This window comes from Aspergillus ochraceoroseus, assembly GCF_002846915.1.
Source record: "Aspergillus ochraceoroseus IBT 24754 chromosome Unknown P175scaffold_2, whole genome shotgun sequence".
Classification (NCBI taxonomy): Eukaryota; Fungi; Ascomycota; class Eurotiomycetes; order Eurotiales; family Aspergillaceae; genus Aspergillus; species Aspergillus ochraceoroseus.
The window spans coordinates 3,278,535-3,299,077 of NW_024468477.1; the positions used below are offsets into that span (position 1 = coordinate 3,278,535).

Sequence of the window (20,543 nt, forward strand, 5' to 3'; positions counted from 1 at the left end):
ATTCACTTGCGCTCCATCTCGCCCTTTTACTTTTCTTCGCAAGGTATGCTTCGAGGTTTCTATTTTGCCTCCCTCTTTCAACTTTCGCCATTCCCCTCGTGTTCGCCACCTCCTATGCGAGTGCATTTTCTGGCTAGCCACCCTTCGAGGTGTTTTGTTTGTTTCATCGGCTTCGATTTCGTATTGAAGAATACGCATCAAACAGTCAAGATGTGGAACAAGAATCCTCTTCTACAATATAGCAGCCACCATCAACATCATGCCACAAAGATGTCCACCCCCCTTCTTTAACATGATATAACAGGCGGGGGGTGTGTGTATTAGCGTACAAGTTCGGGATTCTGTTGCTGGGCCTGTCGAGGTAGTACCTATTCCTAGGCGTCGCTAATATTCAACTGGCTTGGTGTAATCCCAACCCATCATTCTTCATCTCCATCACAGCTTTTCCTATGTTCTTTAGATTGATGGTTTCTTCAATCTTTGCACTTGCTTTATAATTCACCCACTGCATCTCTAAAATATGCACCAGATGAACTAACTATTCATACATTACAGATATTGTCTTTGTCTATTGATTTTTAAGAGCTGGCATTTTGAGGATAATTGTGATATCATATATAGAGGCTTTAAATTTATCCAACCTTTGTCCTGGCCTCTACTTTGAAAGAGATAAAGGAGGTAAGGAAGAATTCCCCTCGCTGACTGTACAGTTCTTCGGTTCTGATTGTTTCAGCCAGTGAATGCAATAAATATTCTGTTACTGTAAACAGTTCAGAATATCAAAACACTCTCTTATTTATTGATCTTCAGGTACCTGTTACTGTGAGCAACTGGTAAGCTGTCATTACCTACGTCATATGTTGTTTTCATCTCCAAATACCCAAATTATATCCGTTCTTTCAAGAAGCCTTCGACCCACTGCAATCATTTCTCCGTGCCTCTCGAGGATTTGCTAACCCAACCACAGTACTTTCATCTGTTAAGTCTCCTCGCAGACTAATAATACTCAGCTTCAAAGCCTTTCTCTAGGTTGAGAAGCGTCATGGCTGCGCCATCGAACAATAAGCCTACAAAGGCGTTACAGTCGCAGACTCCACCTAATAGTGCATCATCCAGACTGGAGAAAATGCACCCTGGTATTCGGCGTTCAACACCCGACTCAGAGGCGTTGGCGTCTTCTGATGATGACGGAGACCACACCCTGCACACATCTACTACAGCAGTGCCTGCGCAAAAGCCTGCGCGTCGTACCTCTTGGCTCAATGAAATTCCAGCTGTCATGCCCCGCAAAGCGTCGCTATCCGGACCGCTTTCTACGGGTGCTTCGAATCCCACCAGTCCTGTAACAGATCAATCCGCCTGGCAAGCGAACGCCAGTCCCGGATTGAACAGCTCTATCACTTGGAATAATGTCGGCAACACCTCATTCCCATGGGGCACCGGGATCTGGAATACTGAGTCGCGCAAAGAGCCGCCTCCACGACTTGCTGAAATCGTTCCATCTCCGACCATGTCCAATCCTTCTACCGTCAGCAACTATTTGACTGAGGAAATGTTGAGTCCGACCACTCGAACGACTTCTGGTGATTCATCAATCCCATTTTCCATTCCTCTCCATCCGACGCCCAAGACCTACCGTTCGCAATCATACTCCGTCGGCCAGCTAGACCCCGAGTATTTAAATCTGGGTCCCAACAAGTCTGGCGCCAGTTACTCTGCTGGTCGCCCTCGAAATGGCGCTCAATTCTCTGCATTACAGCATCGTACATCGCGCCCTAGTCTTCTTGGGGAGCTTGGTCATGACCCCGCTACCCTTGGCCGTGTGCGCGAAGACGACGACGACGACGAAGCAGGAAGCCCTAATGGTTCAGATGGGAGCTACAGCAACCATGCTGCCAACCAAGCTCGTACTATTGAGCAGCTCTCTAGAGAAAATGCGCTCTTGCGCCAGGCAGCTGGGCAAATGGATAATTCCTTCAGGGAACGTGCCATGTCATCTACGTCTGCAACGAGCGGGTACGCTGTCGGTTCTGGTATTCGTAATCTGCATCGTATCCGCGGAAGTGTTCCTGAGGAAGCAGATCTGGCGGTGGAAGATCTTGATGAAGTCGGTGACATTCCTGGTTACAACGACATCTACAATAACCCCCGGAGAAGGTTCTCTGAACATTCCGTTAACCTAGAGAAACAATTCCCCGCCTTCACTCCACTGGAAAATCGTGCACTGGAGAATGTCAGAAAGGCTCATTGGCAGACTTCCCTCGGGTTCGGTAGCCTTGGAGATATCTCCCAAAGTCGCCGGCATTCTTTCGCCGAAATACCTATCCGGCATCCTTCTATTTCAGGAGAGTCGCAGGTCGGAGGTACCGCTCGAGTTGGATTGGGAGAACAGGAAGAGAACTATGCGAATATCAGCGAAGGTTCCATTCCAAGTGCTCCAGGCCAAAATCGTGAGTCCCAGCGTTTTCATATGGCCCCTCGCCCCGAGGAACATGAAATGGAGACGGAGTATTTACGAGCTCGTCGATTTGCAGAATCCTATTTCGCCCGTGATTCATCCCTCCGCACTGCTGCGGATGCCCAGTCACCAATCCCAACCTCGCTTCACCAAGCTTACAGTGCGTATGGTCGCCACCAACCAGGCCTCGCGCATCCGCACCAGAATCAGCTCCTATACATTGTCACGTTTAAGTGCCACCGTGCAGACGTCTTCTATATCCAAGAGGATACTGGTCTTCAAGTGAAGCCTGGAGATTTAGTCATTGTCGAAGCAGATCGTGGCACGGATCTCGGAACTATACAGCATGCCAACGTTTCGCTCCAAAAGGCACGAGAACTCAAGCAGAAGTACGCCGAGGAACATTACAAGTGGTTGATGATGTTCTCGAGACAAGGCCAGAGTGGAGCAGGGAGTGTTGTCAGCACCCCAGGAAATGTTTCTGCCATGAACAACAGAAGCGCAATCGGTGGCATGGGGCCTCATGGTCCACATGGAGTGCAAGAGTCTGCTGCTGACATCAAGCCGAAATTGATCAAGAGGCTTGCCCAAAACCATGAAATCCTCACTCTACGTGATAAGGAAGGAAATGAAGCCAAAGCTAAGCGCGTCTGCCAGCAAAAGGTTGCGGAACATCGGCTTAACATGGAAATTCTGGATGCAGAATTCCAAATGTAAGTTTTTTTTTTTTTTTTTTTGCTATGCATGTCAATTGGAATTTTAGAGCTAATCCACTTTGTAAGGGACTGGAAAAAACTTACCTTCTATTATTTTGCCGACTCATACATCAATTTCAACTCCCTTGTCACCGATCTATTCAAGATTTACAAAACCAGGATTTGGATGTCGGCCATTAACCCAGCATCCTTTGTCACCCCTCCAACTGCAGGCCTGCAAGCCCCCAACCCCCTAGGATATAACCCAGATACCCAAACAGATCATTCTCACCAACGCGATGCTAGACCCTATGGGCACACGCGTGATGGTATTGATGCTGGGCAAGATGGCAACCAGATGGGTTTGCTCCGCAGTGGATACGGAGACACCTACCAGCCTTTTGGTCATACTCCCCGGCAAACCGATACTAGCCTCAGTGGTCTCGGTTCGGTTGACCCTTTCACCGCGTATCCACCGAGCGCATATGGTCAATTGGAGCCTGGATACAATGACTATGCTACAACTCCTGGCGCAAATACTGGCCCCTCTCGCATTCATCCTGCATCAGGCGAGTGGATGAACCGGTTCCAGGGTTTATCGCTCAACTCTTGAGACCCAGTTTTGAGATTCCGGATCTCTTTTTACTTTGTCTAGACCGGCACGTTCACTTGCTCACTCTCTTCTCCCCGCGTTTTGCCCTGATGTTGTTTCCACCTTTCCTTCACTTAAGACTACACACATTCTACCTCGAGATTTATCCTGTACTTAATTTCTTTCCCTCCTTTTTCTCTCCCCTCCCTTCCTCCTCCCAACAGTTTCAAATCTCCTTTCCTTGTAATGTGTTTTAAGAGACTAGAAATTATGTGCAACGGATCAAGAAAGATTATGATCTGTCGTTAGTGCTGATACCTAATAGACTTTCAGCTTACGATCTGATGGCCCCGTGAATTTTTTTTTTTTTTTTTTCTTTGAACAATCATTTGTGCCGGTAGGAGACATACTAGGGTTCAATTATTTCAAAAAAAAAAATTCCTGCACAGGCGTTCTCTTTTCTTTCCTTTTATTTTATTTTCTTTCTCCCTCCCACATTTTTTGTTAGTTAATGTACTATGCCTGCCTGTTACTACATCCGTCTCATTTTTCTTTGTACGTTTACGGTCACTGGCTGTGAATAAATACAGAAGAACTGGAAATTGACAATATTGGCACAGTCAAAGATCTTGTGTACCTGGTTTTAAGGTACAGGAAGTGTATCTGTCCATAAAAGATGCAAAAGCAGGTCTTGGAATTCCTACAAATTGTGCAGCTTATTTAATTGTATAATTTTCACACCATACAAGCATGCTGTAGGTGATTAATTCTAGTAAATAACTTAAGTAGTATGGGGTACCTAAGTGCAGTTACCTTCCATAACTTGGGTACTTTGTATGGAGTAATTAATTAACTGCAAAAGTTGAATGGGAGGTTGGAAATTAGTCAGCATTATTGCCTTGGAGCCTTAGGGTCGTGCTTGAAAAAAAGACGAAAAATTCCAGACGAGGGAAAAGTTTCGACACCTGAGGCACAACACAGGTACACCCGACATGATTGGTTGTGGCGACGCTCGCCTAATTTGCTAGTGTCCCACACACAACCTCCTCAAGAGATCTTCCCCTTCGAACTTTTCTAGCAGCGACAACGCCGACAACAGACGACCTGCCACGCCGACAAGGTACGTCCATTGATCAGTTGTTTGTATTCTAGGTTGAACGATAGCAGTATTATGCTTTGTTTTAACCTATTTACGAAATCGTTCAGTCAAAACTGACAAGAGAAATTTTCTGCAGATGGGTGCCCTCAAATACGTCGAAGAGATCCAGAAGAAGAAGCAGTCCGACGTGATTCGCTTCCTGCTGCGTGTCCGTTGCTGGGAGGTGAGAATCCCCCCCCAAATGTCGATTGTTTAACATCCCGCCGGGAACTCGTGTGCTTTGCCCTAGGACACCTTTTTTTCAGCAGAAGAGGGTTCTTACAAGGCGGCTCGAAACGATATTTTCTCTCGCCGGCGGATGGATGTGGCACACAAGAGACTCTGTGTGTCTTGCTATACACTCGTTGAACTTTGCTGAGAGTGCATCAATATAGCTCCGTCAGTTGAACGCTATCCACCGCGCTTCCCGTCCTTCGCGCCCCGACAAGGCACGCCGTCTCGGCTACAAGGCCAAGCAGGGATATGTTGTCTACCGTATCCGTGTGAGACGCGGTGGCCGCAAGAGGCCCGTTCCCAAGGGTGCCACCTACGGTACGAATTACTCGCTTGCGAAATCCTAACCGAGTATCAGTAGACTAACGAAAATTGTGTATGATTGCAGGCAAGCCCACCAACATGGGTGTTAACCAGCTCAAGTACCAGCGTGCTCTCCGTGCTACCGCCGAGGAGCGTGTTGGCCGCCGCTGCGCCAACTTGCGTGTTCTGAACTCCTACTGGATCAACCAGGACTCCACCTACAAGTACTTCGAGGTTATCCTTGTTGACCCCCAGCACAAGGCCATCCGCCGCGATGCCCGCATCAACTGGATCTGCAACGCCGTTCACAAGGTTCGTCTTGGCGTTGCCACCATTTTCGCTTCTCAATTCAGCCTGAAGAGTATACTGACATGGAATTCTCCGATTAGCACCGCGAAAGCCGTGGTCTCACTGCCACTGGCAAGAAGTCTCGTGGTATCAACAAGGGCCACCGCTACAACAACACCTCTTCTGGCAGACGCCACACCTGGAAGCGCCAGAACACCCAGAGCTACTGGAGATACCGCTAAATGTAGTTGGAAGGGTATATTCGGGGGTAGTTGGCTATGGGGAAAAGCTTTCTTTGTGGACGTGTCTATTTCGACCAAAACTCGCTTCTTCATTGAGCTGTCAGGCTGCGAGATTAATGCAACGGATCCTTCGGATCGGATGTTAGCAAAAATCCATCCATTCTTCGTGATTCCCCATCTCGATTATTCTCCTAACGAAGTATTACGACTGTTTTTCGCTTTTCAGGGACATCGTTCAGCTTGTAAGCGCACTGTAGGGGTAACGGGTATTGAAAACAGTCTACATGTAGGGGGTCTTTCCATAAAACGTAAGATCAAGGTAGTATAGAGTACACTGTACCTAAGTTGACTATTCCGGCGTCGCTACCTTGGTGGAGTAGGTGTAGGTATATTAGGTAGTATTCTCTGATGCAAAGATGAATGTAGAAAACCGGAATTACAGAGTATATCTGTTTCAAATCCTATCCCAGATCTCCCAAAATAGTAACATCACACACGTTCACCGCTAGCAGCACCAGCTACAATATATTGTACCACCCGCCAGGATTTAGAGCAGTTCGTAAAAACCCACCAGTTCCCTTAGTCTGAGACTTTGAGCCCTCCAAGCCCCTATGGCATCGTGGAGGGAGGGGCAGGTCTCACTCACTCCCATTATATTAGTGGTCGTGTCTTGCGTAACCTCGTCCCTAGGTACCTAAGGTTATGATTATCCTGACTGCTGACTGCCTGTCAGGTTAGGCTGTCTTTGTCCCTCTTTGCTCTACATATCCCTGACGCCTTTTTTCCAGTTGGGATTGTTCGTTGCTCGCCGATCTCCTGTCATCGCTTCTTGCAGCTATTCTTATTCTTCTTCGACCCTTCCCTCCACATTCTACATTAACTCCCTTCCTTGTCTCTCGTTATCCCAGTTTCTGGTACGTACATGGTTCGCACCTGGCTGTTTCCTTATCCAACTGTCTCAAGTCACTTTCCACCGCAGGCGCTCCCGATCCCTCATAATTCGGCAGGAACTATTTATTTATTCATTGACATTTCTGAGGCTAGCTCCTGTCCTCTTGCTACCTACCTACTACTCCTTCGCGATACCCACCACATACACTCCCTCCCCCTTCTGAGCAATCAGACCACCTAAAAACATTTCCCCCGACCTCGCGCCAAGCTGTCGGCACGACTAATGCGCCCATATGCCGTCACGGGCTGCACTTAACTCATCGGATCCTCCAACTTCAAGATCGGCCGCTGTCCACCCTAGTACGGCCCCTGTTCCTCTGCCGGCAGAGAGGAACCTGCCTCGATTGTTATCGCAAGATGTTCCAGCCCTACCGCCCATGACCGGAAACCCGGCTACCTCTCCGCCAGTCCGTCGAGGGCACTCGCGATCCATCAGTCACCCGTTCACCTCACCTTTTGCAGGGATTGGTAAGAGTCGGAACAAGTCGATTTCCAAACAAGCGTTCCTTGACTCGGATGACGACGACGACGACGACGATGGCACGCGCCTCCCAAATCTTCTATCCTCGAGTCCTCGCAAAGGTGTACCACGGCCCGCTCCGGGGGAGGAGTTGACAACGGGGAAGTGCATGACTTGCAGCTCGACTGTGCGATGGCCACGCAGCGTCAAGGTTTTTCGATGTACAGAGTGTTTGACCGTGAATGACTTGGAGCCATGCCAGGAAACAAAAGAAACGGGGAGCCAGGGAACCCCAGGAAAGAATGGCAAGCCACCACAGGCTTTAATTCCCAGGAGAGGTATTGCAATTCATAATAATGCCTTAATTATCACACGTGCGGTTTCTTACATTGTTTTGTTAGCTATTCCATTATCCGTTGAGCGAACAAAGTCCATCATCAACGGATGTATCTTGGCGTACCTTCAATCACGTTTAGACACTCCTACTACACATGCGTTGCCAATGAGGAGCCGATCCGACAATCCGTTCTGTGCGGGACAGGATGAGAACTCTTTAAAAGGTTCAGGCAGATCCCCGGGATACTTGTCTGCGCCCCAACGCCCTAGAGATCCACGTAGCCGGAGTGCATCGGCGTCCGAAAGGCTACCGCAGCTTGATCGTGGACATGATCATAGCGGAGATTCACCCTACCTGAAGCCGTCTTTTGCCCCTATTCCTCCCCCCAAGGAGGCAAGGGATTCCCAAATGAAACCCCGTGAAGCGCAGAATACCCCCCGAAGTGTTCAATCCCGAGACCCAGGTCGGTCACCCGAGTACGATAACAAGGAAGGCGTGAAGCAACCTTATGTGTTTCAGGCGCTGGAAGAATATATAATATCCGCATTTAAAGGTTGTGAGGTCTTGAATGTGTCCTTTACTACACCACTACCCCCGCGAGCTACTGCTACTACTACTACAGAGACTAGTCCTTCTAAACGGAGCCTAGAGCAAAGTTCCAGTCAATTCCACTCGAATATTGAACTGGATCCGAAGACCCTTCTTCTCGGAGATCTTACTGAGAATTCTTCGTGGTGGATGGTTGACGCGGAACAAGTTGGCGGGTCCAGCCATGGCCATCCAAAACACAAGACGTCCGGTTCATCTAGAACAGTCAATTCTAGAAGTCCGCGAATCAATTGGCCTGAGCTCACCCAGTGGTATCAGTTAATAATGACGGCAGGAACGTCATGGGTCGAGCAGTGGTCAACTATGAAACCTTCGGAAATCACCAGCACAGAGGACTATGCGAAATCTCAGGCCTGGGATGCTGCAGACTTAAGCAACATTGAAAAGGGGGTTACAGACTCGCGAGTTCATCTACATAGAACTCTTTTAAAAGCTACGGAAAATCTATTGAAGCGACCGCGGCGACCTCTAAAGAAACCGGATGACATCAGGTTTCTCCTGCTGTTGTTGGCAAACCCGTTGATGTACCCATCTAGCCCAGCATTAGCGCCCCCCACCACAGCTCGCAACGGCCGAAGACCTTCACACCCCAATGACAGTGCTCACCAATCAGGAGGCAATGCTAGACCTCCTCCTCCTCACCCCAAAAATCGAAGCGGGGGGCCTAGTCATCATTCCGGGATTGTGAAGCGAATAGTTGGGTTAATAGCCAACCTGCCGAATGATTGTCATCACTATTTGGTCTCGTGGCTTTCGCGCTTTCCAGTAGGACAGTTCGAGAAAATAGTTGAGCTGGTAGGCAGCTTCGTGACATATCGTTTAACCCGCCAGCATGGACGCAAACGAAGCGAATCCGCGAAGGATGACAACTCGTTAGTCCCTAGTTTTTCCAGCGCCGCTATGAATACTCCTGCGGAGCTGCATGCGGCGATCAATGGAAGAACGAACACCAAACAGACAAAAGGCAAGCAAGAGAAACCCGTTGTATATGGCGACGATTGGCAAATCCGGGCTGCTGGACGAATGATGGCTTTGCTATTCGCTGCCAATAATAGCAGTGTTGCTCGAAAGCCTGAAGGACTCCCTAGTTCAGAGTCAAGTCCTACGTCCAGGCAACAAGCAGCTCAACATGGACATATGATTCCAATCAGTTCGTTTTATAATACCCTACTTGATTATTCCGATCTGGTAGCCGATTTCGAGGCCTGGGAGTCGAAAACAGCGAAATTTTCGTTTTGCCAATACCCCTTCTTTCTTAGTATCTGGGCAAAGATCCACATCATGGAGCACGATGCACGTCGCCAGATGGAGGTCAAAGCCCGCGAAGCTTTCTTCAGCAGTATTTTGAATCGAAAGGCTGTGAGCCAATACCTTGTGCTAAAGGTCCGTCGTGACTGTTTGGTTGAAGACAGTCTTCAAAGTGTTGGTGAAGTCATCGGGTCTAGCCATGAAGAAATTAAAAAAGGACTACGAATTGAATTCGCTGGCGAGGAGGGCATAGACGCAGGCGGTCTCCGCAAGGAATGGTTTTTGCTGCTCGTGCGAGAGATTTTCGACCCTCTCCATGGTAGGTTTACCTCTCCGCCCAGCAGGGCATTCATTGTATCTGACGGAAGCTAAAATGGAAAAAAAAAAAAAAAAAAAATTAGGACTTTTCATTTACGATGAAGATTCGCGGTACTGCTATTTCAACCCATACTGCTTCGAGTCGTCAGAGCAGTTCTTCTTGGTTGGGGTTCTACTTGGATTAGCCATATACAACTCAACGATCCTTGATATTGCTCTTCCGCCTTTTGCATTCAAGAAGCTGCTAGCTGCGGCACCGCCGACCAACGGACCGCTACCCTCGACTTCACGGCCTTCGTATAAATGCACCTTGGATGATCTAGCAGAGTATCGACCTGCCCTTGCGAAGGGTTTGCGATCTCTCCTAGAGTATGAGGGGGACGTCGCGGACACGTTCTGTTATGATTTTGTTACCCACGTCGATCGATACGGTGAGGTGGTCGCTGTGCCGCTGTGCCCAGGAGGCGAGAAGAAGCCGGTGACAAATGCAAACCGACGAGAGTTTGTGGATCTATATGTGCACTATCAATTGGATACGGCGATCACGCGCCAATTTGAACCGTTCCGGCGCGGATTTTTCACGGTATGTGCCGGCAATGCGTTGTCCTTGTTTCGTCCCGAGGAGATTGAGTTGCTGGTGCGCGGGTCCGACGAACCGTTAGATGTGAGGTCTCTCCGCGCGGTTGCCACATATGACAATTGGGGGGATGCAAAGCCCGAGCAGGAGCCAGTGATACGATGGTTCTGGGAGTTCTTTGAGCACACTCGGCCTCAAGTGCAGCGAAAGATCCTGTCATTTGTTACGGGCAGTGATCGTATCCCCGCGATGGGGGCGACAAGCCTGATGATCCGACTAGTCTGCCTTGGAGAGGACTCGGCGCGGTTCCCGACGGCGCGGACCTGTTTCAATCAGCTGGGGCTGTATCGATATGCGACGCGGGACAAGTTCGAGCGGATGCTCTGGGAAGCAGTGCTCAACAGTGAAGGATTTGGCCTGAAGTAAAGGGAGAATGGGGCCAGGGGAACGGGTTCTTCTCGGAGCGTGAAGCGTGGTCATCAGTGCTGATTGCTTGGTACGGGTTACATGATGGGGGAGGGGGTTCAATTGGGGCCGGCTAATTGCATTGGAAATCATTATAAATAATGGAATTTAAACATTTTTACTTTATTCCTACTAGAATTTCACGCAGGTTTGTTTCAAGATGTGGCAGTAAGGACACACAGGAGGCGAAATGAAATTAAGGGGGGGGGGAACACGGAGGGATTTTCTGTTTATCATAGGATCCAAAATGTAACCCTAATAATACTTGAGTGAAGTCATAGCGGATCTTTTCAGGAACAGGAACAGACCTTGTTTTGGGGTTGAAATGGTTAGTGAAAGTGGGGGAATGAAGTCATCCGGATGAAGAGTATCTCTAGATGGAATGGAATGGAATGGAATGTAGACATGCATACATACTTGAATCACGTTAAAGATTCCCTCTTAGGGTACTATATAATTCATTTGGTTTATATATGGTGGTGATCAATTATTCACTACACGGCCTCCTCAGCTCCGACCCCTCGATTCTTAACACTACTTAGACCTCGTCTTCCCTCCTCTTTTTCTTTCTCTTTTCTTTCTTTCCTTCTTTCTCTCACTGCTTTCTCTCCCCAAGCTCATCTATCTTCTCTTTATCTTCTTCTTCGTCTCCTTCTTCTTCTTCATTCATCCTCTCTTCATCCTCTCCATTATCCATCCATCATGGGTTCTACCATTCCCCAGACCATGAAGGCTCTCCGGTACGCTCTTTCTTCCCCATTCTTGGGCCATCCTCCTCTAATTCATCCCCAGCTATGAGAAACCAGAAGTGTATGAGGTGACTGAGATTCCGGTCCCCACCCTCCGCGACAACGATGTCTTGGTAGGCAATCCATCACCCACCTCCATTGCTTCCCCCGCTCATCAGAAATCCTTCCAATAGATCAAGGTCAAGGCGTGTGGTGTCTGCGGTACCGATCTCCACATTCATGAGGGGGAATTCATTGCCAAGGTATGGTCTGATCCTGGATAATGACCCAACACTTCAAACTGACGTTAGATCCAGTTTCCATTGGTCCCCGGTGCGTCTGGTTGTCTCTCATGCCATTTGGCTTAGTGCTAACTCGAACAGGCCATGAGACCGTCGGTGTCGTTGCAGCTGTCGGCCCCAAGGTCAAGGGCTTCAACATCGGTGAGCGTGTCGTCGCTGACAACTCCGAGCTTTGTGGCGAATGCTTCTACTGCCGTCGTGGAGATGAGCTCTTCTGTGAGCACTTTGAGGCCCACGGTGTCACCATGAACGGAGGCTTTGCTGAATACTGCGCCTACCCCGGTATGGAACTTCCCTTGAAGGACTCGAACGTTCACTGACTTCATGTAGCCGGTAGGGTCTTCAAGATCAAGAATCTCTCCGATGTCGACGCTACCCTCCTTGAACCTGCCTCGTGCGCTGCTCATGGTCTGGACAAGATCGCCCCCAAGATGGGTTCCCGCGTTCTGCTCTTCGGTGCCGGTCCCACTGGTTTGGTATGGTTTCCCTTGCTATGGTGCTGCTGCTGCTGCTGCTGCTTCATATTCTAATGAAGGCCAGATCCTTGCTCAGTTGCTCCGCCAGTGCGGTGGTTGCCACGTCGTTGTCTGTGCCCCTGAGGGTCTTAAGATGGAGCTCGCCAAGTCCCTTGATGCTGGTGACGAGTACATCGGTCTCTCCCGCCAGGACCCCAGCGCTCAGTTCAATGCCCTCAAGGCCGACAACCCTTACGGATTCGACATCGTGGTAGAGGCCACCGGGAATGTCAAGATTCTCGAGGACTCTATCAACTATGTTCGCCGTGGTGGTAAGCTCGTTGTGTACGGCGTGTATTCCAGCAAGGACCGTGTCTCCTGGCCCCCCAGCAAGATCTGTAAGTTCTTCCCATCCCTCTTTCTCTGATCACTTACTTATTCTTCCCCCCCCCCCCCCTTTCCAAAGTCGGAGATGAGATCCAGATTATCGGCAGTTTCTCCGAAGTCTACAAGTTCCCCGCTGCCATCGACTACCTCGACACGGGCAAGGTGAAGGTCAACGGGATCGTGAACAAGGTCTTCACGATTGACCAGTGGGCCGAGTGTCTGGAATCCATGAAGAACAAAAGCGCCATCAAGGCAGCCATCACCTTTGATTAGGCGGCACGCGATGATTAATGAGTAGACGATTGACATTAGCAGTTTGATATTCTTTGGCGTAGGAAAAGAATAAATAATAAATACTTACTTACTTACCCTTGGCATATTTCACTTCTCCTCAGCAAGAGAGAAAAAAAAAAAAGGAAGCAAAGTAAAATTAAAGTAGCGCACCACCAAGGTACCTACTACCTGTCTATATATCTTACGAACACTTCCAAGTAACTACTTGACGAGCATTAGCAACCTGGAGATCTTGAGCTGCAGCACATACATACATACATACATAGATCTTGACCCTCCGTGATCCCGATAGATGGTCTAAATGCAGTTGCCAGATTTACGCAGGCGTCCATGATTAATTACCTCAGAGCATACATATTCCTTGGTTTCGGGTATCTATCTCTGTACGGATTTCGAACTCTTACTACGACGGAATAGAAGAAGGGGGCTATGGTTGGGACTGGGACTGGCTACTCTATATGTATGTATGTATATATACTCTTTGGATGTAGGGTAAAAACATGGTTGGGGTTACTTACTTACTTACTTACATCCACGTCACTGCACGCACCTGTTGGTTGGGTGGGGAATTTATACGGGCATATGTGTGAATTATGGAGTACTTACTTTCAAATAAGATCCACTCGCGAAGCTACCTATGAATTATATAATATAGGTGATAATAGAAGAAGAAGCAAGAAGTAATTAATCATGTGGACGCTGAAAATAAAAAAAGGAAAAAAAGAAGTGACAAGGGTGGGATTCGAACCCACGCCAATTTCTTGACACGGAGGTTTGGTCAGGTGATCCTGAACCGTGCGCCTTAGACCACTCGGCCACCTTGCCTGGGTTATGAAGAAACGGGGTCTGATTTGACTATATAAGTTAAAGGTTAGAAATACATGCCTGTATTTTAATATATGTATGGATATGGATATCGATAAGCGCAAGCTGCCAGTCCCCCCCTTCCAATCTGCTTTCCTCCCCTCAACCACACTACACTACACTACACTACCGAACCAACCCCCAACCTAAAAATCCACCTATATTCAAATAAAAATGGTCAAACCCCTAACCTTCAAAGGCGATAAGCCCAAAAAGCGCAAACACCGCGAATACCTCACCGACTCCGTTGCCTCCACCACAACCACACCAAGCAAACTCTCCAAACCCGCCCCAGCTCCGGACGATATAGAAGCAGAAAACAATGCCGAAGACCAAAGCTGGGTCTCTGCCGACTCGCCATCCGATATCTCGGGCCCGATAGTGATTGTGCTGCCGTCGGAGCCGGTAACTTGCATCGCCAGCGACATGAACGGGAAGGTGTTTGCAAGCGAAGTGGAGAATCTGATTGACGATGATCCGAGGAGCGCAGAGCCCCATGATGTACGGCAGGTTTGGGTTGCGACGAGGGTAGCGGGGACGGAGGGGTTTAGTTTGAAGGGGCATCATGGGAGGTATGTTTGTTTCCCCCTTCTCTCTCTCTCTCTCTCTCTCTCTCTCTCTCTCTTACTGATTGATATCAATGCTAATTATTTATTTCCCCCCCCCCCCTTTTTTTCAATGATAGATACCTATCCTGTGACAAATATGGGATATTCGGCGCCACGGCATCCGCTATCTCGCATCATGAATCCTTCCTCGTTCTCCCCTCGCCTGATATCCCCGGAGCATTCTTTATCCAGACTGTCGGCGGCGCAGGCGAAAGCGAGACATTTATCAGCGTCCAGGATGTTTCTGGCAGTGGCGGCGGCGGCGATGGCAGCTCGAAATCAAAATCAAAGTCTACGGCTACGGCTACGGCTAGCGGGGCTGGCGTTGAGATTCGTGGCGACGAAACGAATCTTTCGTTTCAAACCACGATGCGGATTCGCATGCAGGCTCGATTCAAGCCGCGGATTAAGGCGAGTAAAGAGACCAAGGCGCGCGAGAAGATTAGTCGGAAGGAATTGGAGGAGGTCGTGGGAAGGAGATTGGAGGACCATGAGGTGAAGAGGTTGAGGAGGGCGAGGAGGGAGGGGAATTTTCATGAGGAGGTGTTGGATGTTAGGGTCAAAGGGAAGCATGATAAATTTGCTTGGTGAGTTGCACTGATTTGTCTTAATCTCCCCCTTCCCCATATTAGATTGGATGCTGATTACTTTTACAAGATTCCCAAATCTCAAAAAAAAAAATTATCTACTTAGGGAGGCGTCAAGAAACTGGGATTTTGGGCATTGCTGAAGCAGGGCCCTTCAGGACTGTATTATATAGAATTCATTCCAAAAATATAACACGATATAATATATGCCAATAGATTCAATCATCAAGGGTATCATAGCACTGTTGTCGCATATCAACATAACACCATCAGGAAAGAAACAGAATCTGCTACCAGGATCTCCGCATACTGTCTCGCCGATAGAGTATATTTGTCATCGGCATGGGGTAGTACCCAGGCGGAAGCACACTCTTCTTGCAGAGCGGACAAAGGCTGCTGCTCTGAGTTAAAGACATATCAATGCAGTCGGGATGGTAGATATGACCACAAGGTAGCTCGCGGACAGTTGACGAGGCAGGAACGAAATCATCCAGGCAAATAGCACAGGTCGTCTGCGAATGGCTAAGTCGGTTTTCATGCTTGGGGTAGGGGAGCTGATATTCAGTGATCGTTGCGCGCAGAGTAGACTCGGATGGGGAAGACGGCGGAGGAAGGCTATCGAGTTTTATTTCGACTGTTTTACTGCCTTGATCAACATTCCATGAAGCTTGGGTTTTCAATTTCTCTATTGAGCTGGGATTTACTGTCTGGATGTCTGTTTTGGTTTCGGTTTCCTTTTGGACTTCTGGTTGTTCGTGCTCGGTGGCTATCTCGTCGTCAGATCGTCTAGGGGTATCACTGGTGGATAGCCTCTCTTGGGATAAGTTATCTTTGGCGAGACCGCTGAGATCTGGGTAAACGTAAATTGGAAGTGTAGTGAGGAAATCTCGAGGAACTTTGATCTGATTGAGACCATATTGCTCAAAGTCCGTTTCTCCTGCCTCGATACGTCGCTGGAGGGTTTCCCGGCGCCTTTTTTGGATGAGTTGGTACACGAGGAGGAGGATAATGCAGAGGACTAGAATTGTTCCAAGGATCGCTAGAATGAAGCCCCAGAGACTAGGCGCTTTCTTCTCAGCTTTCTCTATAATTCAGACCACATCAGTCCTATCATTGCATCGCAAGATGCTTGAATTCCAGGTACCCACCTAAGTCAATGACAGTAAATAACCGCAAATCCCATTCTGTATTTTGGGAAGATGTTATAGAGCTATTTGAAGAATTCTGTGGATATGTTCCATTCCCAGAATACCACGATAGCTGCTCCATGAGGGTACTGCCCGCAGGGCCGGGGATCGCATAGATGGGGTGCTGAAAAATATTATTCCATTCATCTCCATCTCCCAAGAACCAGGTCGGATCATCCGCAGCGGGAGGTTTGCTGTCCTCGCTAGAAGGCAGAAAAAACACCAGAGCTTTGCTACCTGCCTGTTGAGAAGCACTCAGGAATGAAAGTGTACAATTGGGCGTTACCCATGGCGCTAGCCCAATGGTCTGATACCCAAACGAGGCGACATCCTGAAGGCGGGTGACATTAGCTGGGATGTATGGCGCGGTTGTGTCACTGCAAGAGTCCTGGCTCTCGAGGGTCGGGACAAATAGCAATCCTTTAATTGGGCCATTGGCTGGGGCATTTTCGGCGGACAGTGTCTGGATCGTGCCGTCGAGAACGATGTGAAATGTAGCGCTCCCCTAAGCGCAAATGTTAACTTCTCGTACTCCAATTATCCCGTCCGTTATCGCGCCACTCGCGAGAGAAGAGGACGTACATTGACTGACGCAGTTGAATTACTCGCTCTACCAGGTCCCGCGAAGAGCGTGGCAGCCGTGGTGAGCGACCGAGCAGCTGTAATAGAACGAGACATTAGCTAACAACCGCCCACAGAGCATCAGACCAAAGCGCAAGAACAAGATATATTGAGGATTCGAATCCAAGGTAGGTAGAGACGGCGGGGCATTCTTGTAACCGGAGCTGGGGTCCATACACATGCTTCAAACTTGGTCTTTCGACCAGAACCGATTGCAGAAAGGTCAAAAGTGCATCGTCATTCGGATTGAGGCGGTCAGGATGGAAACCGTTCGATGGCTACTTGATTTGGGAAGAATGTGAGGGCCGAATCAATAGTTTCGAGAAAGAATGCAGACAGGTCAGGTCGTATCGATCGAGTGAGATAGTAAACCACAGAGTCTATACCCACTGCTAGAGAAGGCTAGGAGCTATGCAGAGGGAGCCAGAGGAAGAAGGGAGATGAATGCGAACACTTCCGCCCTTTTTTGATTCCTATTCCTACTCCAGCTGTATGTTCTGGGTCGCGTGTTGTCCACGATTGTTTCTCTCCGTTTTGGACCTACAAGTCCCATGTAAGTGGAGCAGGAGTGACGGTTGCGGACACGAAGGTGGGATGAGGGCAGAAAGGATGAGTAGGGTGTGATTTAGGATGAAAGATGGGGGGAAAGGGGGGGGTTTAAAAGGAAAAAAATTCTGAATGTTTACAAGATACATGTACATACCTAGTAGGTAAATCGTTGATAACATGTCCAGCCCATAAAAGCGCCAAGGCTGCGAGGCCGCGAGGCCTATCTTGCATCTTGAAGTTTGTGGCCTCAGAACGAGATAAAAAACGAGATAAAGAGGTAATCGAGAGGAATGACAATTCAATCGATAATTAGGCTTCAATTAACGAGTCATATAGCAAATCCTGGTGCAATCTGAGAAAAGAGGACGATTTATACAACCTGAAGTGATGTTGTTTGCCAAATCGGGTAATGAAGCAGAGAAATCCGAGATAACGTCATCTCCGCCTTATCTCCGCGGCTATCACGTGGGATCACGTGGTGTACACTCACCTGATGTTGGGGATCCGCGCCGCATTCTTTGGATTCAATGTTTTAAATCGCTGCGTTTTATGATTAACGAGAATATCGCAATATCTGTATTACTTCTTCACGTACTCTTGGCTCTGATGGATGGTTGATTAGGTCTCGAATACTTGGCGATTATCCAACTCCCACTCGTGACCTTTAAGGCCCAAAGCAAGAACAACATGGATTGTTGAGCCCCGACCGTTCTGATTACGACTTCATCATTTAATACGCACCTACTACGAGATTATATCCTTTTTACCTAGACTACGCTCCATAAAATGCCTTCCGCAAACAAAGGAAAGGGAAAAGGCCGTGACGTCCGACCATCGCGAAGCCGCAACACCACCCCCAGCTCCAGTTTCAGTACAGCGCCAACGGCCACTTCCGCTCCTATTTCTAGCTACCTTGAGAACGATGCTTCAAAGCTGCTCATTCCAGCGCCCATCCAATATGCAGAGATCCTGGAGCGCATGGGCGGAGTGGGCCCTATTCCGGATTCGAAGTCCTTAGAGGCGTTGATGGAACATTTGAAGGCACTAAGCCAAATTGCGGAGGCTCGTGGCGATGCGTGCAATGCAGGAATCAGAGAATTGTCACAGAAGCGCAAGGAAGTGGTCGATGATTCCGATATATTTGAAGCAGCGGATCGAAAGATGAAGCGCGAAGTGGATGACGAGGAGGAAGATAGCAAAGCGTTCAAAACTGGGAAATTAAAGAAGCGAAAAGAGCGCGGCAGCAGCTTAAAGGAGGAACGTCCATTGGCTCATGGGGCTCATGAAGTTTCTCGTCAGGATGGTGCTGAAACCAAGGTTGAAGGTGGTAAGTAATGCAAGATCCTTACCCAACATTCAATATCTCACTTTACAGCGGGCTTGTTTTGTTTGTTTATCGATGTGATAGCGTTTTTTTTTCTCTCTCCGGAGACTTTGCTAACCCTTTATTTAGCCGCCTCACCAGCGTCTAAAAAGTCTAAGAAGGCAGTGTCAGAAGATATCTCGTCGCTTTCTCCTCCGTCATTAACCCCCCCCCGCCCGGCTGGTGCCGGTAACGATGCTACGGATGCAGGCTCTCCAATATCTGATGATATCTCGGACTCGCATCAGCCTGAGCCCGCACCCGCCGTCCCTCAAGTTCAAGTGTTCGGCCCTAATCCGCTCAAGTTTGATGACCCGACAATATACCATATTCGAGATATTACGCCACACATGACAGATGATGAAAAGAGGGAGGTTTATTGTGTCAACCGCTTTCCATGGAGTGACTTGCGTCACTTGATGGCTGGGACCCCTCCTGACCGCGATTTCAGCAATTCGAAACCTACTAATCAAGTAAATGCCAACACGTTTCTTGCATATATTGATCCTTATGTCCGCCCTATGACAGAAGAAGACATGGCTTTTCTCAAAGAAAAGGTTCGTGCTCCCTTCTGAAGAGTGCCTCTTCACCTACTTACTGGTCGATAATAGGGCGACCGAGCAACCCCCTTCATTATGCCAAGGCGGGGAAAGAAGCATTACAACGATGTTTGGGCGGAGGAAGATGGCATGATGAGCATTGACCAGACTAATGGTGATCAGAACCGTCTACCGCTGAATCAAGGTCGCGGGAATATCGATCAAATCACGGACGATACTGTGGAGACGGATAAAATCTCAGTTGGTCCACTAGTCAGCCGCCTATACTCGCTGCTACGATATGAGCATCGTGCACCCCACGATGAAGGCACTACGAACGGTAATCTTAACGGAGACATGTCAATGAATGGCCTAAACGGAGACTCAATGGACATTGATCATCCCGCTGGAGAGACGGACTCCAAGTCACTACCATCTGCAACTAATTTTCCCGATGCATCGCCTAACGGATTCAAGGTCCCTGCTGCCAAGCTTGATCATTCCCAGCTAGACGAACGATTAAAAGCCGAGCTCCGCCATGTTGGATTTCTCGGTGCAGATGATAACCCAGATTACGATGCTCACTACGACGACGACATCGCACAGCGACTGCGTCTCTTGCAGAGCGAATTAAAGAAGCAAATGATCCTCAACAGTGCACGGAAATCTCGATTACTGGAAATTGCCCGCGAGCGCATGGCCTATCAAGAGTACATGACTATCCATGATGACCTCGACTCGCAAGTTCAACAAGCTTATCTCAAGCGAACTCGAACCCTAGGCAAAAGCAAGAAAGGCTCCCAAGCCAAACACCGACCTGGCGGGGCCGGTGGTGGTAGTCACCTCGTCGGCTCTGCTGGCGTTGGCCGGCCCGCCATCGGAGACGTTGCCCGAACACTGATGGACCGACGCAAACGCTGGCGTGACTGCATCGGGCCTGTGTTCAAGGACTGTAAAACAACAGTACCGGCTAATGACGACACAGTCTTTGACGCATCCCTCATGTCCGAGTATGAAAAGGCAGAGCTTGAAGGATGGGATGAGGATCAGGAGTAATAATTCACTGTCTCTGTTTTCATTTCTTGTATCTTTTCGCCTAGGGTCTCTTCTATTTCTCTCCTCAGGTCGAATGGCACCGGCAACG

At 48.7% G+C, this 20,543-nt stretch overlaps 7 protein-coding genes and 1 non-coding gene across 8 annotated transcripts; 6 read left to right on the plus strand and 2 right to left on the minus strand.

Annotated features, from left to right (window-relative positions):
• Positions 1 to 1,042: 1,042 nt before the first annotated feature.
• On the plus strand, positions 1,043 to 3,766 carry P175DRAFT_0430732 (PSP1 family protein; the record flags this gene model as incomplete). Its single annotated transcript, XM_040893444.1, has 2 exons — positions 1,043 to 3,171; positions 3,241 to 3,766. 2 exons carry the CDS (start codon positions 1,043 to 1,045, stop codon positions 3,764 to 3,766), a joined length of 2,655 nt encoding a protein of 884 aa, XP_040754679.1.
• Positions 3,767 to 4,822: 1,056 nt separating this feature from the next.
• Positions 4,823 to 6,347, plus strand: P175DRAFT_0522316 (60S ribosomal protein eL15). The gene is made up of 6 exons (XM_040899250.1): positions 4,823 to 4,865; positions 4,981 to 5,067; positions 5,150 to 5,227; positions 5,279 to 5,435; positions 5,506 to 5,732; positions 5,810 to 6,347. The coding sequence occupies exons 2-6, from the start codon at positions 4,981 to 4,983 to the stop codon at positions 5,948 to 5,950; spliced, it is 690 nt and encodes a 229-aa protein (XP_040754680.1). The 5' UTR covers positions 4,823 to 4,865; the 3' UTR covers positions 5,951 to 6,347.
• A 787-nt stretch (positions 6,348 to 7,134) lies between these two features.
• Positions 7,135 to 10,876, plus strand: P175DRAFT_0432365 (HECT-type E3 ubiquitin-protein ligase; the record flags this gene model as incomplete). Its single annotated transcript, XM_040893536.1, has 3 exons — positions 7,135 to 7,699; positions 7,763 to 9,874; positions 9,957 to 10,876. 3 exons carry the CDS (start codon positions 7,135 to 7,137, stop codon positions 10,874 to 10,876), a joined length of 3,597 nt encoding a protein of 1,198 aa, XP_040754681.1.
• Positions 10,877 to 11,392: 516 nt separating this feature from the next.
• P175DRAFT_0499827 (zinc-dependent alcohol dehydrogenase family protein) lies at positions 11,393 to 13,188 on the plus strand. Its single transcript, XM_040896824.1, has 8 exons — positions 11,393 to 11,655; positions 11,708 to 11,777; positions 11,838 to 11,906; positions 11,961 to 11,976; positions 12,027 to 12,227; positions 12,276 to 12,421; positions 12,486 to 12,798; positions 12,867 to 13,188. The coding sequence occupies exons 1-8, from the start codon at positions 11,618 to 11,620 to the stop codon at positions 13,058 to 13,060; spliced, it is 1,047 nt and encodes a 348-aa protein (XP_040754682.1). The 5' UTR covers positions 11,393 to 11,617; the 3' UTR covers positions 13,061 to 13,188.
• A 620-nt stretch (positions 13,189 to 13,808) lies between these two features.
• P175DRAFT_0t35 lies at positions 13,809 to 13,906 on the minus strand. Its single transcript has one exon. It is a non-coding gene; the product is annotated as a tRNA-Leu (tRNA).
• A 125-nt stretch (positions 13,907 to 14,031) lies between these two features.
• P175DRAFT_0454877 (uncharacterized protein) lies at positions 14,032 to 15,344 on the plus strand. The gene is made up of 3 exons (XM_040894586.1): positions 14,032 to 14,517; positions 14,631 to 15,140; positions 15,211 to 15,344. Coding segments are annotated over exons 1-3 (909 nt in total). The 5' UTR covers positions 14,032 to 14,119; the 3' UTR covers positions 15,212 to 15,344.
• Positions 15,242 to 17,260, minus strand: P175DRAFT_0165850 (E3 ubiquitin-protein ligase RNF103). The gene is made up of 4 exons (XM_040892488.1): positions 17,126 to 17,260; positions 16,910 to 16,986; positions 16,289 to 16,832; positions 15,242 to 16,224 (listed from the first exon to the last, which is right to left on the minus strand). The coding sequence occupies exons 1-4, from the start codon at positions 17,127 to 17,129 to the stop codon at positions 15,431 to 15,433; spliced, it is 1,419 nt and encodes a 472-aa protein (XP_040754684.1). The 5' UTR covers positions 17,130 to 17,260; the 3' UTR covers positions 15,242 to 15,430.
• Positions 17,261 to 18,283: 1,023 nt separating this feature from the next.
• On the plus strand, positions 18,284 to 20,455 carry P175DRAFT_0530400 (histone acetyltransferase NGG1; the record flags this gene model as incomplete). Its single annotated transcript, XM_040899785.1, has 3 exons — positions 18,284 to 18,824; positions 18,951 to 19,417; positions 19,472 to 20,455. The coding sequence occupies 3 exons, from the start codon at positions 18,284 to 18,286 to the stop codon at positions 20,453 to 20,455; spliced, it is 1,992 nt and encodes a 663-aa protein (XP_040754685.1).
• Positions 20,456 to 20,543: the final 88 nt, after the last annotated feature.

Bases quoted from the DNA above. Each gene is read 5' to 3' on its own strand.
- P175DRAFT_0522316 (XM_040899250.1), top strand. From the start codon at position 4,981: ATGGGTGCCCTCAAATACGTCGAAGAGATCCAGAAGAAGAAGCAGTCC. The intron at 5,068-5,149 runs GTGAGAATCCCC...CCTTTTTTTCAG, and splicing joins TGCGTGTCCGTTGCTGGGAG to CAGAAGAGGGTTCTTACAAG. The intron at 5,436-5,505 runs GTACGAATTACT...GTATGATTGCAG, and splicing joins TCCCAAGGGTGCCACCTACG to GCAAGCCCACCAACATGGGT.
- P175DRAFT_0499827 (XM_040896824.1), top strand. From the start codon at position 11,618: ATGGGTTCTACCATTCCCCAGACCATGAAGGCTCTCCG. The intron at 12,422-12,485 runs GTATGGTTTCCC...AATGAAGGCCAG, and splicing joins GTGCCGGTCCCACTGGTTTG to ATCCTTGCTCAGTTGCTCCG. The intron at 12,799-12,866 runs GTAAGTTCTTCC...CCCTTTCCAAAG, and splicing joins CTGGCCCCCCAGCAAGATCT to TCGGAGATGAGATCCAGATT.
- P175DRAFT_0454877 (XM_040894586.1), top strand. From the start codon at position 14,120: ATGGTCAAACCCCTAACCTTCAAAGGCGATAAGCCCAAAAAGCGCAAA. The intron at 14,518-14,630 runs GTATGTTTGTTT...TTTCAATGATAG, and splicing joins TTGAAGGGGCATCATGGGAG to ATACCTATCCTGTGACAAAT.
- P175DRAFT_0165850 (XM_040892488.1), bottom strand. The intron at 16,833-16,909 runs GTACGTCCTCTT...ATTTGCGCTTAG, and splicing joins ATTCAACTGCGTCAGTCAAT to GGGAGCGCTACATTTCACAT. The intron at 16,225-16,288 runs GTGGGTACCTGG...TCTGAATTATAG, and splicing joins ATTTACTGTCATTGACTTAG to AGAAAGCTGAGAAGAAAGCG.